This window comes from Populus nigra, chromosome 14 (assembly GCF_951802175.1).
Source record: "Populus nigra chromosome 14, ddPopNigr1.1, whole genome shotgun sequence".
In the NCBI taxonomy this organism is placed as follows: domain Eukaryota; kingdom Viridiplantae; phylum Streptophyta; class Magnoliopsida; order Malpighiales; family Salicaceae; genus Populus; species Populus nigra.
In genome coordinates this window covers 6,712,814-6,730,039 of record NC_084865.1, presented here as the reverse complement: position 1 = coordinate 6,730,039, position 17,226 = coordinate 6,712,814, and the positions used below count along the sequence as shown (strand labels likewise).

The window sequence follows — 17,226 nt, the reverse complement described above, 5'->3', positions numbered from 1 at the left end:
AATAAGAGAAACAACATTTTTAAAATTAGGGTAAACTCGTTCTCTGGCTAGCTTTATAAAAGTTTATGCATGCATTTGACAAAATAAATTAAAAATAATTTGTGTCAATAAATACAAATAATAATTAATGATGACTAAAGATGAAAAATAAAATAAAATTATAAGACAAATATAGATTAAGATATTTATTCTTATAATACAAGTCATAAATTTGATTTTAATTAAATGATAATAGAAATATAAACACATATAGAACTGATTGAATAAAATAAAAGAAAAAAATATCATGCAAGATTGTCCATGTTAAACTATCAGGAAAATGTGACTTAGTTTTCAAGAAAATGTTTTTTTTTTATTTTGAATGGAAAACATGTTTCAGAAATTATAAAAAAATTAGAAATGTCATGTTATTTACTGATTATATCAAATTTGATCCTCAAACTTTTAATTGCTATATATTTTGTTTCGAATTTCTTTTTCAATTTCATCTCTTAGAATTTGATATAATTTGATTTTTATATTTATTTTGGACAGAAATCACTTTTCAAAAGTTGTAAAAAATTTAGAAATGTCATGTTATTTGCTAATTATATCAAATTTGATCCTCAAACTTTTGATTGCTATATATATATTTTTTTTCAATTTCATTATTTAGAATTTGATTTAATTTGATTTTTATATCAACTTTAATTTTTATTTTTATGATTGTTATTTTCTTTTCTTTTATTATTTTTTTAATTGAAATTTTTATCTATCAGATTTGGTCCTTATTCTTTTAATTATTATTTATTTTATTTGAAATAATTTATAAAATTATAATTTTTTTTAATTTCATCATCTTTCAACTTTATATCTATCATATTTTATCTCCATTATTTTGATTGCTATTTATTTTATCTAAGATAATTTATAAAATTAGATTTTTTTTCAATTTCATTCCCATTTAAATTTTTAGAGGTAAGATTTGTTCCTCATTATTTTAATAAACTTGAAAAATGATAAAAGATTAATAAGTTATTTTCTAATTTTTTTTTATGACATAACTAAATACTGAAAAATATATTTTAACTTATTTTCCATTACAAAGCTAAATACTGAAAAAATATTTTAATTTACTTTTTATGGCACTATTAAATATAAAAAAAAAAATTTAAAAAAATTTCACAAACAAACCGATCTAAAAAGTATTTTTTGAACCCTGCACTCTCTTAAACCCTAATAAAGCCTTTGAAATCAGTTTTATTCGTTCTCTCTTCCCACCGCCTTTTCCTACCAGTAGCTCCCGAGTTGCTTCACCTCTGTTTTTCACGCGCAACCGCCACTTCCACCATCAATTAAGCAAACCCACTTGTTAAAACTTTTATTTTTCAATTGAACCTATAATCAACCACCTAAAGTTCAAAACTTTAAACAAAAAGAGAGGGAGACAATGGCAGAGGTGAAAGAAGAAGTGAAGAGTTTCAAGGACTTAGGAATAAGTGATCAATTAGAGAAAGAAGAAGTGAAGAGTTTTAAGGACTTAGGAATATGTGATCAATTGGTTGAAGCATGTGATAGTTTGGGTTGGAAAAACCCAACAAAGATTCAAGTTGAAGCTGTTCCTCATGCCCTTGAAGGTATAATTTATTAACCTTTTCTTTCACGATTTTTCTTTTTTTTTTCTTTTTAACAAATTAGGCGTTTTTATTTTGTTTGTGACTTTTAATGGGTGCATATATATATACAGGGAAGGACTTGATTGGTTTAGCACAGACTGGTTCTGGTAAAACTGGAGCTTTTGCTTTACCTATATTACAGGCTTTACTTGAATCTTCACAGAAATCTGTTCAACCTTTCTTTGCCTGCGTTCTCTCCCCTACAAGGTTGGTTTTGTAGTAAGTCATGTTTTTGAAGCTGTTGTTGTTTTCCTTTCTTTTTTATTGTGTTAAGTGTTGGAAATAATGAACAAGTTGTTCTGTTTTGTTGGTTGTTTTTGTTTTCTGAAAGGGAGTTGGCAATTCAGATTGCCGAGCAATTTGAAGCTTTAGGATCTGGGATTGGTTTGAGATGTGGCGTGGTAAGTTTTCACTTTCCATATTATTTGAATTGGTGCTCTTGTCGTTGTCTACACGTTGTCCAATGAACTTTGATGGTAAACTTTCTTTGCTTTCTTTTTTTTTCTCTGCTGTTTCTTTGCTTTTAATAGCTTGTCGGAGGTGTGGATATTGTGCAACAGACTCTTATCCTTGCCAAAAGACCACATATTGTTGTAAGTATTTATTTTTGTTGTTATTTGTAAGTAAAATTCAAATTGCTCCCTTGTAGAACTAATTGAATAAGGGATTTTTTATGATGAATTTATTAAATCACGAATGATTGGTTATCAGTTTCTATCTACATTTGTAGGTTGCAACACCTGGACGCCTTTTGGATCATCTGTCAAATACCAAAGGTTTTTCTCTTCGTACATTGAAGTATTTGGTACGTTCATTTTTCTGTCCTTGTGCAAGCCATTAGATTCTCAAGTTTCTTTTGCATTGTTCTTTTTTTGGAAATATCCTTGCTTTGTGTTGAATTGATTGGATGTTTTCCTGGTTGTATGCATTTTGACCAGGTCTTAGACGAGGCAGACAGGTTACTGAATGAAGAGTTTGAGAAATCCCTAGATGAAATTTTAAATGTTATTCCACGGGATCGAAAAACATATCTGTTTTCTGCAACCATGACAAAAAAGGTTAGTAGTACATATGTATGCACAATTCTTTTGTTTATTTTGATCCAAGTCCTTGCATAAGTTAAACCTCTGAGGCCTACTATGCATTTTGCAAAATTTTGGGGTTAACCCTTTTTCTGGATTTTTCTCATGTATGATGCAATAAAGTGAAAGGGTATTTGCATATGGATCTTAAAAGTGTGAGAAGAAGAACAGCTGATGTAATATTGGCAATTTAACAATAGTTAGATGGTATCATTAGTTCAAGAAATAAAGGCGTATGGGATTGGTAGCATAAAGAAGGGAGAGAGAAATTAATGAGGGAATACTGAAAGTTTGATCAAGTTCTCTTCTTTTTACAGGTGAAGAAGCTCCAAAGAGCTTGTTTGAGAAATCCTGTTAAGGTATGATGACAATACCTCCACCCTTATTTATTCTTCCCACTTTTTTTCCTTATTGGTTTGGTACTACGTGTCATCTTTCAATTCTTTCAGATTGAAGCAGCATCAAAATATTCCACTGTTGACACTCTGAAGCAGCAATATCGTTTTGTTCCTTCTAAACACAAGGTCTGTCCTGTCTCTATTGTTTGGCATTACTTCATAAGATACTGCAAAAAAAAGACTAAATTTATAAGCAAGCATATACTTTTGATGTTTGACACTGATACAATGGAAATTCAACCTATTTGTATGCTCATTATGGAGTTTGTCTTGGCAAACATTTTTAGTCAGGAAGGATCCTATCAGTTTGTATGAGGTTATAAAAAATATTGGATCTAATGTGTTTGAAAAATTTGCTGGGATTCTATTCTGTGAGCCTGTGAAGGCTGTCTCAGAAGATTTTTACAAAAGAACAAGCGCATTTCTGTTTTTCTTCCCAAATTATGTTTCCATATTGGTATAAAAGAGAATTTGTGACTTCCAATTTGTCTGATACCTATATTCAGATGTCTTGGAATTTTTTTGATTTTGAAAGGAAAGGAGGAAATTTTTTTTGAACTCATAACTTTCTAATCTTCCACCAAAAAATAGTATTGGTTCCTGGATCTTGTTTTCTATACAATATCTGCATAGAAAGATCCTCCTTATTTTGGTATGTGTTTTTCCAAAAATATGTTGTACAAGAAGGTGTACATTTATCATTAAAATGCAATTTTCTTTTTGTAGATCTATGGTTGCATGCCCCAATTTTTTTGCTAATCAAGTGCATGCCTTAGGACTTGTGAACTATGTGGTATTGTTGAGCTGATATTTATTGGCTTCATGCTTTATGCACTAGATAACTTTCAATGTGCGTAGAAATTTGTTATTTAATGTATTTCTGATGTCTCAGTCAAGAATTGCTTCCAGTATTTTTAGTTTTTCTTTTGCCATAGTTCTCAATGTTACTCTTATATTTGCTTCATTTTTCATGCTTACAGGATTGCTATCTTGTATACATTCTGACTGAAATGTCCAATAGTACTGCCATGGTTTTCACTCGAACATGCGATGCAACTAGCTTTTTGGCTTTGGTTCTTCGAAATCTTGGTCTAAGGGCCATCCCTATTAATGGTCACATGAGTCAGGTACAAGCACCTCAACTGTAGTGTTTTGTGCTTGATTTTGCTCCATTTGTGAAGATCAGTTTTTTTTATCCCCACTTCAATTCCTTACTTAAATGGCGATTACTAGATCTGCACTCGCTTTGTTAATCAAAAGTTTGTGGCAGCCAAAGAGACTTGGAGCCTTAAACAAGTTCAAGGCAAGGGAGTGCAATATTCTAATATGCACTGATGTGGCAAGTAGGGGACTTGACATTCCAGCTGTTGATATGGTTATAAACTACGACGTCCCCTCAAACTCTAAGGTTAGATCTGCTAGTTTTGTGTGGATTCATACAAGAATACATTTAGAGTGCCATGTTTTAGACCTAGGTTCTGTTTGCATTGAATTATGAAAAGTGACTTTTGACTCTGAGTCATAATTCAAAAGTTAATATTCATAAATAACTTGTGACAAAAATGAGTAAAGTAGAAGTATGTTTGGTAAGAATTGACTCAACAACTTTTATGATGAAGAGAATTAATATAAGTTTGAATCAATAAGTTAGAAGTTATAAATTGAACTATTGATTGAAGTGTTGTTTGGCATTGATGTGTTTTTAAAGGACGCTTTTAGCTAATAAAAGCAGAGTTTGGTTGATACATGCTTTGGTTCGAAATCTAAACAATTTCTAGTTTGGTTGATACATACCATATTTGAGATCTAGTTTCTCAACAATTTCTCTGCAGTAGACAAGTTCTTTTGATCTAAACTATCAATGTTCACATGTTATTTCTTAATTTTTTTTAAAAAAAAAAGACAAAAAGAAAGAAGAATCTTCCTTAGATTCCTCCCCCATGCCCTCAAGCTTCTAATTTTTCCCCATCTATTTTTCTGATATGGCTGGCTCCTCATTATTTTGTGTTGTGTATCTGAACTTTTTCATCTATGCACTTAGTATTACTGGTTATAGTAGACAAAAAAAGGGAGTCATATCAAGACAATCACCTTTCTGATTCTCAACATGTTGCAGGATTATATTCATCGCGTTGGCAGAACTGCTCGTGCAGGGCGATCTGGGGTTGCAATCTCACTAGTAAATCAGTATGAACTGGAGTGGTATCTACAGATAGAGAATCTTATAGGTAAAGCTTGACACTGCAGTTTTGTTTATGGGAGGCATTTTTAAACAAGTGCTTTAGAGGCTAAACAGTTATGCAATGTTACAGGTAAAAAACTGCCTGAGTTTCCCGCTCAAGAGGAGGAGGTCTTGATGTTGTTGGATCGTGTTATTGATGCGAAAAGAATTTCTCACACGGTATTTATTAACTTGCTCAAGATCATTGCTGCTGTCACTGGTGTTGTTTTTGCTGATATTCATATTAGAATAACTTGTGATCAAACACATCTGCAGAAACTTAAAGAAGGTGGGGGTAAGAAGAGGAGGGGTGGAGATGACGAGGAAGAAGACGATGTTGAAAAGTATTTGGGCTTCAAGCACAAGAAGTCCAAGAAGTTTAAGAAAGGAGACAAGCAACACGTCAAGTGAATGTACACAGTTTTGGATGTTTATATACCGTTTCCCCATTTGCTCTTATGTTTGTCAGATTGCTTGATGAGAAAATTGTCATTAGATTTCGTAGTGAGAAAATTTTGGTTTTTAATATTTGTAGATTTAAGTTATTCTGTGTTCTTTTACTAATGATATTCTATTCTCACATGTATTTGGAGATGGATTATTACATCATGATGAACCAGCCCAACATAAATTTGTTTGAACTTTTCTCGACTCCTGACTTCGAAAGGCATATTTAGTTGCTCACATTTATAATAAATGAAAAAAAATAATCTTTTCCTGTCACAACCGCCTCTTCGGACTAGTGAATAGTTATGAATTTTTTTTAAAGGGTTTTTTTTTTAAAAAAAAATTTAAATTAATATATTTTTAATGTTTTTAGATTATTTTAATGCGTTGATTTTAAAAATAATTTTTTAAAAAAAAATATTATTTTGATACATCTTTAAATTAAAAATATTTTAAAAAACAATCGGAATTATACTTTTTAAATAATATTGAGTAGGAATGATTTTTTTAAAATATAAAAAGAAAATAAAAAAAAATTATATGGCTAAGCACTTGCTTTTGTATCCAAAGAACATGTTATTCGAACCGAACCTGTTAATATTTAAGGTTTTTTAAATCAGTTTAATTGGTTTTGTTTTTAGTTTGGTTTTTTCAGTTAATTTTTTTTGGTTTTCTCGGTTAATCGGTTATTTTTAACACCTCTAATGTTATATATTAAATCCAACTGTTATCTTGGATATGGTTTTAGTTATCTTAGATATGATAAAACCATGACCTGAAAAATTAATTCAAGTTGATATTTTTTTAAAAAAAAAATTTAAATGATGATTAGAAGATGACATATTAAATTAATTTAGGTTAATTTAAGTTAATATGTTAAATATATAAACAGGATTATAAAATAATAATTATTTTATAAAAAATAAATTAAAATATATTATTTTATAGGAATCAAATATATTGAATCGGTCAAGTTCATGGTTATAAATTATATTTATTTTTTATTTTTTTATTTAATTATATGATAATAAAAAAAATAAAAAAGAAACCGAAGGAAAACAAAATATTGAGCATCGTCTTCTGGAATAATAGCCTTGCACAATTAATATTGTCGAACTGATAATATATTATCTTTTGGCCTTGCAATTAGTGGAAGAAGTTCAGGCCTCTCAGCAGCAGCACTGTTGTTAATCTTGGTAGAACATTCTTGAAATATTGAGCATGCAAGATAATTGGATAAACAGCAAAACAAGATTCTCCTGGAGTCATCTTGCATGGCCTACCACGGGCACATGTGTTCTTGCTCTAGTAGTGCTGCAACTTCCTTCCTTCATTTATTTCGAGTGTTATTCATCTTAGAGCTTTGCTTGTGTTAATTAAAAATATATTTTCAAATCAAAATTATTTCACAAAATAATCCAAGAACATGAAATTCTCCGGTGAATCAAAACCCAACTGAACTAAACCTTTGACTAAAAAAAAATGAAAATGAACCATAAATAGCACCCCAATCTTGTTTCGTGATCAAACCATGAGAAGTCCAAACACACAAACGGTTGCCTACCTTTCCAAAGCGCACCCAAAATTCAATGCCTCTAACCCATCCCAGTTAGACTACTCTTCCTACATGAAAAGCTTACAACTTTGCATTGAAACAAAAGCTCAAAAAGCAGGCCATTTGATTCACAACCAACTTTTAACCAACGGGCTTGCTTCAAATCTTCACCTAAGCACCAAATTAATCATATTGTACTCAAAACTTGGTGATACAGTCAGTGCACGAAAGGTGTTCGATAGAATGCCTGAAAGAACTGTTGTGTCATGGTCTGCTCAGATTTCTGGGTACTCACAAAATGGGTGTTACCAAGATGCATTATTGGTGTTTTTAGACATGCTTAGAGCAGGTTTTAAGGCCAACCAGTTTACTTATGGGAGCGTGTTACGCGCATGTACTGGTTTGAGGTGTTTGCAGAGAGGGATGCAAATACAAGGGTGTCTCGAGAAGAGTAGATTTGCTAGTAATCTGATCGTGCAAAGCGCTTTGCTTGATTTGCATTCCAAGTGTGGAAAGATGGAGGATGCTTGTTACTTGTTTGGAATGATGGAAGAAAGGGATGTTGTTTCTTGGAATGCAATAATTGGCGGATATGCTGTTCAGGGTTTTTCTGGTGATTCATTTCGAATGTTTCGTTCGATGATGCAAGAAGGTATCACTATTTTTATTTAAAATCTTGAAAGAAAACGTTTTGTTCTTTGTTATATTTTTGTTTATGTGGCTTCTCTGATATACTTGAAATACAAGCACTCAATAGGTATGAACCCTGATCTTTTCACCTTTGGGAGTGTTTTAAAGGCGTCCGGTATGGCTAATGATGTCATCAGAGTCTGCCAAATACATCAATTGATCATCCAACTAGGTTATGGATCACATATTTCTTTGAGTGGTTCGCTAATTGATGCGTATGCAAAATGTGAAAGCTTAGCAAGTGCTCATTGCTTATATAAAAGTATGCCAATGAAAGATATGATATCTTGCACGGCACTGATGACTGGATATGCACGGGACAGTAACTACAGTAGCAAGGCCCTGGATTTGTTCAAAGAAATACAGCAGATGCACATGAAGATAGATGATGTTATATTATGCTCCATGTTTAATATATGTGCTAACATATCATCTTTGAGTGTGGGAAGACAAATCCATGCTCTTGCTTTAAAATGTAAACCCACTTATGATGTGGCCATGGGAAATGCTCTTATTGATATGTATGCAAAATCTGGAGAGATTAAAGATGCTAACCGTGCTTTCAATGAGATGGAGGAGAAAAATGTGATTTCATGGACATCATTGATTACTGGATATGGGAACCATGGACATGGACATGAAGCAATTGCCCTGTTTAAGAAGATGGAATACGAAGGTTTGAAGCCAAATGACATTACATTCTTATCTCTTCTCTTTGCTTGTAATCATTGTGGATTGACAGGCGAAGGATGGGAGTGCTTCAACAGCATGATCAGCAAATACAATATCCTACCGCGAGCTGAACATTTTTCTTGCATGGTTGATCTTTTTGCACGTGGAGGGCTGTTGGAAGAAGCTTATAATTTGATATACAAGATGAATATCAAACCTAATGCCTCGCTTTGGGGTGCCATTCTTGGTGCATGCTACATCTATGGCAATATGCCCCTTGCAGAAGAAGCAGCCATACATCTTTTCAAAATGGATCCAGAAAATTCAGTGAACTATGTTGTTTTAGCAGACATATATGCTGCAGCTGGTTCATGGGATAATGCTTGGAAGATGAGAAAATTAATGGAAGAAAGAAATTTAAAAAAGGCTCCTGGGTACAGTTTTATACCTTACATTCCACAATCAAGTTGAGAAGTCAAACTCATAATTGTCTTAATGTTTTGTTTGTCTTGTGAGAGGAAGTGGGTATTTTGTTTCAAACACTGGGATCTTAATTAAGTTGATAACAGAATACGCGAGAGCTCTTATTTTATCTTATAATACTATAAATAATGGGAACAAGAGCCCACATTCCTCGTCCTGGTTTGCTTCTTGGTGACCGAAAGAGGCTTAAGGACATCAAAGCAGTCTAGTAAAGTACTTTTGGTTCACATATTCATGCTCCCGAGCTTCTCAACACTGAGGTATATGCCATGAACTTTTGTTTTTCTTACCATGTTCAAGATGAGTGAAAAGAACTTTTAGTACTTGTATATATCTACCTGTTTATCTGAAGTTTATACTTTAGGTATTCCTTGCGTATCATCTTCTTGAAGAAGAACCCCTTTGAAAGACAAGGAATTGGAACTTGGAGTGTTCAAGACGGAAGAGCTCAACCTTTCTTTTTGCTAGCACTGGTGAATGGAGGGCCTGGAGGCCTTTTTATTTTGCCCATGGATCAAATAATGAACTGCAATATTCTGACCAGGTCCAATATTAGAATTTGAATTCTGGTGTCAAAATTTCTAGATATGTCATATTAGGAAGTCTTATATATTTTTTCAACATGATAAATTACTGTTTTCCTTCAGTTGAGGAGTTCAGTTCTGAATCAGGTAACGATTTGTTTCCTGTCATTGAAGCCTTTTGCAGAGAGCCTGCTTGATTTTCACCCAGCTTTTTATGCCAAGTTCTTGAAGAAATTACAATTGAGAGGAAGTTCTTGCAGGGAATAGAGAAGGGAGTACTTGCTGTGAAAAGAGAATGATATGAAACTGCCAGCCTCGTCCTATGCTTCATTCAACATTTAAATGCGGAGACATCTCAAGTAACTATTGTTCAGTTATTAGAGAAGCCAATCTCAAGTAAGCAACCCTACTTTCAATTGGAATTAGGATGTCACATGTCTAGTTTCTTTAGTTTGGCCTAAGATAATTAGCTGATTAAGTAATTTACATCGGATTGTTTATAGGAAAGGTGAGTCAGTTGAGCAATTGAAAATCTTGGAGTATGCCAAGGTGCTAAAAGAATCCCAAAACAGAAAAAGAGAATAATAGAATAGCTAAAGTATTTTCCTTATTTTGCTAGTCTTGTTGTATGATCCATACTAGTGAGGCAACATGCAATGGCATTCTAAAGGCGTTTGACCTAGAAAGGCCTCCTGTTTTTTTGCTCTTTGAAATTATTTCCTGTTTTTTCCTCTTCTAAAGAGTTATTTACTCAGTAACTTCGCCTATGATATCACTTATCTCCAGGATACTATCAGGTATAACCACATCTAACAAACATGGACCAGGAGCCTCTTAACATCTTAATTGTGTTGCCAAGTTCTCCTTACCCTGTCACAAGTGCAGCTGGTATTTCACAGGCTTCTGCAAATTCAACATTTTTGGAAATGTCTTAAGTCCTTCAATGGAGCATCCAAACAAGAATGTCCTCGCTGGAACTTTCTGAATCCATCTTGGCATTCATCATCCTTACGTAGATGCTGACAATTAAGAACAAAGATTTTAATTGGAAGGTTTTGTACTTGAATTGTTACTAGTATCGAAGATTCATTATAGAGCTACCATCTCCATCCAGGAGCTGCTCAAATTTAATGCTTCCCCATTAAAGTGGCAATAACCTTCTGCCTGTTCGATATTATGATGTAGAGTGTGTTTCAATTGAAAATGCATCAAAATAATAGTTTTTTAGTTTTTTTATTTATTTATTTTTAACATTAACATATCTAAATCATCTGAAAAACCATTATTTGATGTATTTTTAGGTAAAAAATAATTTGAAAAGCAAATTGCAACAATTACACAAAAACAAATACTTATAAATGATCTAAAATCACAATTACCACAACTGTGTACTTAGATGGAATTGCTACAACAAAACTTTTAAAACCATATGGATTCTTCTTTTTATTGTGTAATCTCATTCTCCATGCTAAGTGAAAACCTAGTTACAATACTCTCGAATATCGTATTCATTTCTTGTAATGAAATCTCGCTCATTTTCTTATATGTTGATCATATAAAACAAATATTTTTTTATTGGGTAAATTAAACTTTACATTGTGGAGTGTAGTTATTTTTTCATTATTTCATAAATTATAGTTTATGTTGGAAAAAAATAGTAGTGGGAAGAAACACTATAAACATGTCCTAAAAGGATTGTGTTGATCCATCATGGGTGATCCAAATCTATTTTTTCCTTTCATCTTCTATTCACACATGTTGGATCAACTCTCTTATTGATTTTGCAATATTCATACTTAACAAAGAGTTGTGTGACTAGGCATACTCTGAGAGCTCAATTGCTATATACTTATTGGGAATATATATCTTCTTGAATAATAAGACATAAAATATATGTAGTATACAATACCCTATATCATTTGTAACATTTTTATCTCTCATGATCTCATTAATTATATTTCTTATATTCATAATTATGTCTTATCATATAAACAAACATAATTGGTCAACCAATGAATACAAGTCTATGTGATATTACCAAAATGATCTTTTTTTTTCTCCATTCCTTAACTTCTACTTAACTCACTTTTCAAGTAATACCCCTGTAGATCGATTCATTCATAATCCTTTAACAACATACTAAGATAACGAACATCAAATCTAAGTATTAAGAAAAGGCACGAATAAAGATTACTTATAATCTTTAAGGTCTCACATAATATCAAATTGAGATCTTAATTTGTATTATTCTTATTGATCATATTATGAAACATATGCTACAATATAATCTCATTTCTCTTAAAGTGTATGTCTTTATCAATAATACCATACATATGATGGTTTTGACATACTCAATGTCTAACTTTGAGTTCACTTACCTATCCATTCACTTTTTGATGAACCATTCACTTTTGATTCATCAAAAACCATATATGGCAATAAGACAAATAAAGTGATATTTCAAATAATCATTTAGGATCAAAGCTATAACACATATTCCAACGGATATATATATATATATATATATATATATTATTGAGGGGACACTTCATTTATTAAGCTTGGGCACTCTTTTATTACTTAGATAACAAACTTTAAATTGTCTCATCTTTATTAATCACAATATAATGGAGACGATTGTTTGTGTGAGAATGTTAATTTTTTATTTGTCTAATATACTTCTCATAATTCTTTTAACGAGTATACTTAACACAAACATGTACTCATGTCCTACAAATTATGTAATTAGACATCGATAACATTGTGAAACTGAATATACCACTGTCATGAAAATTGTTTTAGACCATAAGTTGACTTCAACAGTCTTACACACTTTGTGTTCCTAACATTCCTTGATGAATCCTATAAGTTTTTCCATATTGATTTCTTCTTCTAATTCTCTATTAACAAAAAAAAGTTTTTACATCCATTTGATGTAATTTAAGATCTAAGTTAACTAATATAACTAAAATCAATCTTATCAAAGCAAACCTCATAGCAGTTGAAAATAGCTTTATATACTCAATTCCTTTATATTGTGTGTATCATTTAACCACTAATCAATCTTGCATTTTTTCTACTACCATCAGCTTTTCACTTTATTTTAATCACCCATTTGTTTCCAATGACCTTGTGTTCTTTCAGCAAATAAACCAATTTTCAAAGTTGGTTTGATTTCATAGATTCCAACCATTTTTTTCCATAGCTTTAATCTAATTTTTCTTGCAAGGCAAATAAGGGCTTCATTTATATTATTTTTTTGGCTCCTTTTCATCTTATGGAATAACAATAAGTGTTTCTCTTTTGATCTCAAAAGACGACGAGGAATGATGTAATGTCCAGTTCATCATAGCTGAAATTGATTCATTGATAAATCAATGGCAATGTTACTCCCACTCGAACCAATAATTGTCGATGGATTCACCATGGGTAGCAATTGAATTTCAATTGAAACTAATTCATCATCCCTTAAATTTCTCCCACTTAGAAGTAAACCCGTTTAGATTTATATAGTGAAAGCATTCTGCTCAGGAGTTTCATAAAGATATATGTCTTGACCTACTTTCTCCTATCTAGAAAAATCATTATTTAAGAATGTGACGTCTTGTGATTTAAATTCATTTATATTTCCCCTTTCTTTCTCACCTATGAATACATGTCTTTTTTAGTATTTAAAATTTCTTATAAAGATAAATTTTTTTCCTCGTAGACTTAGTCTCTCATTTTTATGAGAAGAATCATGAGCATAAGCAGCACAACCTCAAAACTTTAAAATACTAAAGTTAGGTTTACATTTTATCCATAATTCATATGGTGTAGTTATAACTGATTTAGAGGGTATACAATTAAGTATATATATGGCAGTTAATAATGCATCACCTCAATAAGTATTAGAAAAATTCGCTTGTATCATGATTGACCTATCAATTTTCTATCTTTTTTTTCCGTAACTCTATTTTGTTGTGGTGTTCCAAAAATAGTCAATTGTTGTTCTATTCCTCTTTCATCATATAATTCTTTGAACTGATCAGATATATAATACTCACGTCTTCTATCAGTTTGTAAAGTTTTTATTTTCATGTCTAATTAATTCTTGACAAAGTTCTTGTATTTTATGAAGCAACTTAAAACTTCTATTATATATATATAATCTAGTAAAAATAATATATAAATGTGATGAAATAGACACTCTCATGCCTTGCCTTCACATTTCTTAGACCACAAGTGTTAGAATTAATTAATTGCAATGGAAATTTGACTACAGTACATTTTCCAAATGGTTTTCTTGCTTCTTTTTTCCAACTAAGCAATATTAACAAATAGACATATTTATTTTTCCAACTTTTTCCAATTGATGCCTAAAACATAAATGCATATCCTTAACATCCATTAATTATACCAATAATAATTTCACATTGCATTTAGAATCAAAAGCATCATCTAAAATCCTAATGTGTCATTTAATTATCATCATAATTAATTATGTAAGGATCATATACTCAAAATAACATATGTTTTAAGATTTCAATAAACTACCAATTTCAAATTAAACATTTTAATTAAAAAAAAATGGAATTACACTACTTAGACTACCGGGTAATTGATGTATTAGTGTTATTAATACTAGCTTCAGTCATCTATCATCTCAATAACTAGATCAACTTTACAAATATATATCACACTACATTTAATTGCACACTAACATATATCAATTGGTAGATGAAATTAATGCATGCATGGCAATTAATGCACAAATTCATTAATACAAAATTAAACATGGAAATAAATGCACAACAATTACTACTACATCATTAATATAAATCATTAATACAAAGTGTATACAAAGATGGGCAATAACACGGTAGAAAGGAACATTTGATTTCAATTTGTTTTTGGCACACCTAAATTTAATTTTCAGCAGAGACATTTTGAATTTTATTTTATCTATTATACAAATAAAAAAATCCATGCAACGGTCCAATAATAATGGTTCGATTAATCCAATCAAACTTGGACGTGCCAAGTTTGAATCTTGGCCTTTACACTTTTGCTTTTTTATATATTTTTTTAAAAATTAAACTGATATAACTGAGGTACAAATTAAAATAAATTGTATGTGTGTCTAAAATAACATTTAGCCTAGTAGCAAAAGACTTTGTAACAAGGTTGTCAAAAGCACATTTTTGACACGACATGAAAAATATAATATAAACTCGAATTGTAAAATTGTAGTATTTTTTTCTATAGTCAAACACCTTAAAATACATAGTTCAAATAAAAATTCATACATAGTTTAAGTGGCTTAAAAATACAATATAATTATTCATGTTAATAGATTTGTTAGGCTACAATTTGCAAGCATGCAAACAAGGTTACATGAAATAGAACATTCCAAATAATCATATGTCACATAGGATAATTTAAGTTTCCAGCAAATAGATGTAATATCAAACTACATAATATATTTTAATTGAAACACCATGAAAACACATAATCAACAATGCCTCACATATTTTTTTTACAATTCAATTTTCAATTTCAACTTCATCAACTCATCATAACCCAAACAATACTAACAATGAAAACCCTTCAATAATACCAGTCACATAACAAAATCTAAACAATACTAACAATTTTTAACTTCATCAATAATGACTCATCATTCATCTCATTCAATTAATAATTTCAAATTTACCAATTTTTATCAAATATTTTTGAATCAAGCCAATATGTAAACAAAAAAAATCATTAACAACTTATTCTAAAAGAATTAACCACAATCATACTTATTATATCATGTTTGCTTCTTCAACATTAAGAACAAAAATAAGTTTTATTAAAATCATAAACATGATCAAATAAAAACTTTTCATTTAATTCACAAACTAAAATTTTCACTAACATCACAAACACTCAATTTAATCAATACAAAGTATTTTAACATCACAAATCTTACTCACAAATCACATTCAAACAACTAAATCAACCAAACAAGTATGTAACTCAAGAATCTAAACACAATGTCCAATTAAACTACAAACCAAATAAAAAATAGGGTTAACATATTAGTGTTTAGGATCTTAAAAATTAACCTTCAATGATGGAGTAGGAGGTCACCAAAGCAGCTAGAAGTGGTGGTGATAATGGCGACATGTTAGCTTCATGCACAAGAGAACCATCATAATTATTGATGTGTTTTCCCACGTGTTGATGAGGTCTGGAGGTGCGTGAAAATTAACCTTTATATGATACACTAATTTTTTCTCTTTCTATTGGTACCAAAGGTATAGTGCACCATCACTGGAGATGGGAGATCAAGTAGGTTGAAGTTTCAAAGCTTTCTCTCTCTACTTGTAACTGAGTCTTCTCAATCTTCTTTGTGGTTTTTCTTCTTCATTTTCTTGATTATCTTTTTATTAAAAGGCTACCATGGTGTGTGTTTAGTTTGTGTTTGATAGCTTGTAAAAGAAGGAGAAAGAGTCTAAGCTTATGTGTGTTTTAAAAGAGAGATATTTTTTGTTTTAAGAGAGGGAGATGTATTTTTTTTATTTTCTCTTGTTTTTGGACAAATAGAGAAGATGAGATTTGAGAACTAAGAAGAAAACTAAAGTTTTATTAAGAAACACACTTATTTTTGTAATGAAATAAGAAGTATTATATTTCTAATAAAAAACATAATACTAGTATTAAAATCACGAGTTTACTGATTCAACCAAGTTAGAACAATTTCAATCCATTTTTATCAGTTTTTAAGTTTTTAAAGTGATTTTGCATTATAAGTATATGCTGACTCGTAAAATTATGTAATTTTACGAGTCAACTCCTGATTTTAACAACCTTACTTGGCAAGTCATTACTCAATTCATATCCCAAACAACAAATATATATATATATATATATATATATATATATATATATATATATATATATATATATATATATATATAAGTTAATGATGTTACAAAATTTAACAGAAGGATAATCCTCTAAACTTATAAGAGCACAAACAAATGTATAATAGACAAAGATGTATATATGCATTTAAACATATAAATTTGCATAGTAAAAAAATGACCAAAACTAAAGTTCTCCTTTCCTTTTTTTTAACATATTCTATTTTTTAAAACATTAAAGATCTATAACTTCTTTATACTTTAACGCAAAAAAATTTATATAATATATCATTTGAAAGCCTGACAACTCTACTTTCAAGTGGTATTACTTTTATAATCTAAATTCTACTATATCATTAAATAATAATATAATTTATATTGTATTAGATGATAATAATGGAAGTAGGCTTCATAAACACTAATTTTGGTTGAAGTAAAAAATAAAATTTCAATGGAAAAAACTATTTTATCATTGAAAACATGATATAACAACATGCTCTGATACCAATGTTGGAAAAAATAGTAGGAAGAAAACAATATAAACATGTTCTAGGAAACTTATATAATTAGTATGAGATAATCACAGTAAATAATAATAAATCATGC

The 17,226-nt window shown here is 30.4% G+C and overlaps 2 protein-coding genes across 8 annotated transcripts; both read left to right on the top strand.

The window, feature by feature from the left end:
- The first annotated feature begins 1,208 nt into the window (after positions 1–1,208).
- On the top strand, positions 1,209–5,997 carry LOC133672667 (DEAD-box ATP-dependent RNA helicase 10-like). The gene is made up of 13 exons (XM_062093148.1): positions 1,209–1,616; positions 1,727–1,862; positions 1,987–2,056; positions 2,186–2,248; positions 2,386–2,460; positions 2,594–2,713; positions 3,055–3,096; positions 3,187–3,261; positions 4,116–4,262; positions 4,406–4,543; positions 5,252–5,363; positions 5,448–5,536; positions 5,633–5,997. Exons 1-13 carry the CDS (start codon positions 1,430–1,432, stop codon positions 5,765–5,767), a joined length of 1,389 nt encoding a protein of 462 aa, XP_061949132.1. The 5' UTR covers positions 1,209–1,429; the 3' UTR covers positions 5,768–5,997.
- Positions 5,998–6,954: 957 nt separating this feature from the next.
- Positions 6,955–10,963, top strand: LOC133672848 (pentatricopeptide repeat-containing protein At3g20730). 7 transcript variants are annotated; one of them, XM_062093393.1, is made up of 5 exons: positions 6,955–8,010; positions 8,116–8,724; positions 8,791–9,463; positions 9,568–9,747; positions 9,851–10,963. In XM_062093393.1, the coding sequence occupies exons 1-3, from the start codon at positions 7,335–7,337 to the stop codon at positions 9,189–9,191; spliced, it is 1,686 nt and encodes a 561-aa protein (XP_061949377.1). In that variant the 5' UTR covers positions 6,955–7,334; the 3' UTR covers positions 9,192–9,463; positions 9,568–9,747; positions 9,851–10,963. The 7 variants fall into 7 exon arrangements, with proteins under 7 accessions (XP_061949377.1, XP_061949376.1, XP_061949371.1 ...); XM_062093392.1 differs by having other exon boundaries at positions 8,116–9,463; positions 9,851–9,874; positions 9,988–10,963; XM_062093387.1 differs by having other exon boundaries at positions 8,116–9,463; positions 9,851–10,123; positions 10,514–10,963.
- The last annotated feature ends 6,263 nt before the right edge of the window (positions 10,964–17,226 follow it).

What these genes read in the sequence shown, in the direction of transcription:
- LOC133672667 (XM_062093148.1), top strand. Translation starts at nt 1,430, where the DNA reads ATGGCAGAGGTGAAAGAAGAAGTGAAGAGTTTCAAGGACTTAGGAATA. An exon ending in TTGTTCCTTCTAAACACAAG is followed by an intron (nt 3,262 to 4,115) that starts GTCTGTCCTGTC and finishes TCATGCTTACAG; the next exon opens with GATTGCTATCTTGTATACAT. An exon ending in ACGTCCCCTCAAACTCTAAG is followed by an intron (nt 4,544 to 5,251) that starts GTTAGATCTGCT and finishes AACATGTTGCAG; the next exon opens with GATTATATTCATCGCGTTGG.
- LOC133672848 (XM_062093388.1), top strand. Translation starts at nt 7,335, where the DNA reads ATGAGAAGTCCAAACACACAAACGGTTGCCTACCTTTCCAAAGCGCAC. An exon ending in TCGTTCGATGATGCAAGAAG is followed by an intron (nt 8,011 to 8,115) that starts GTATCACTATTT and finishes AGCACTCAATAG; the next exon opens with GTATGAACCCTGATCTTTTC.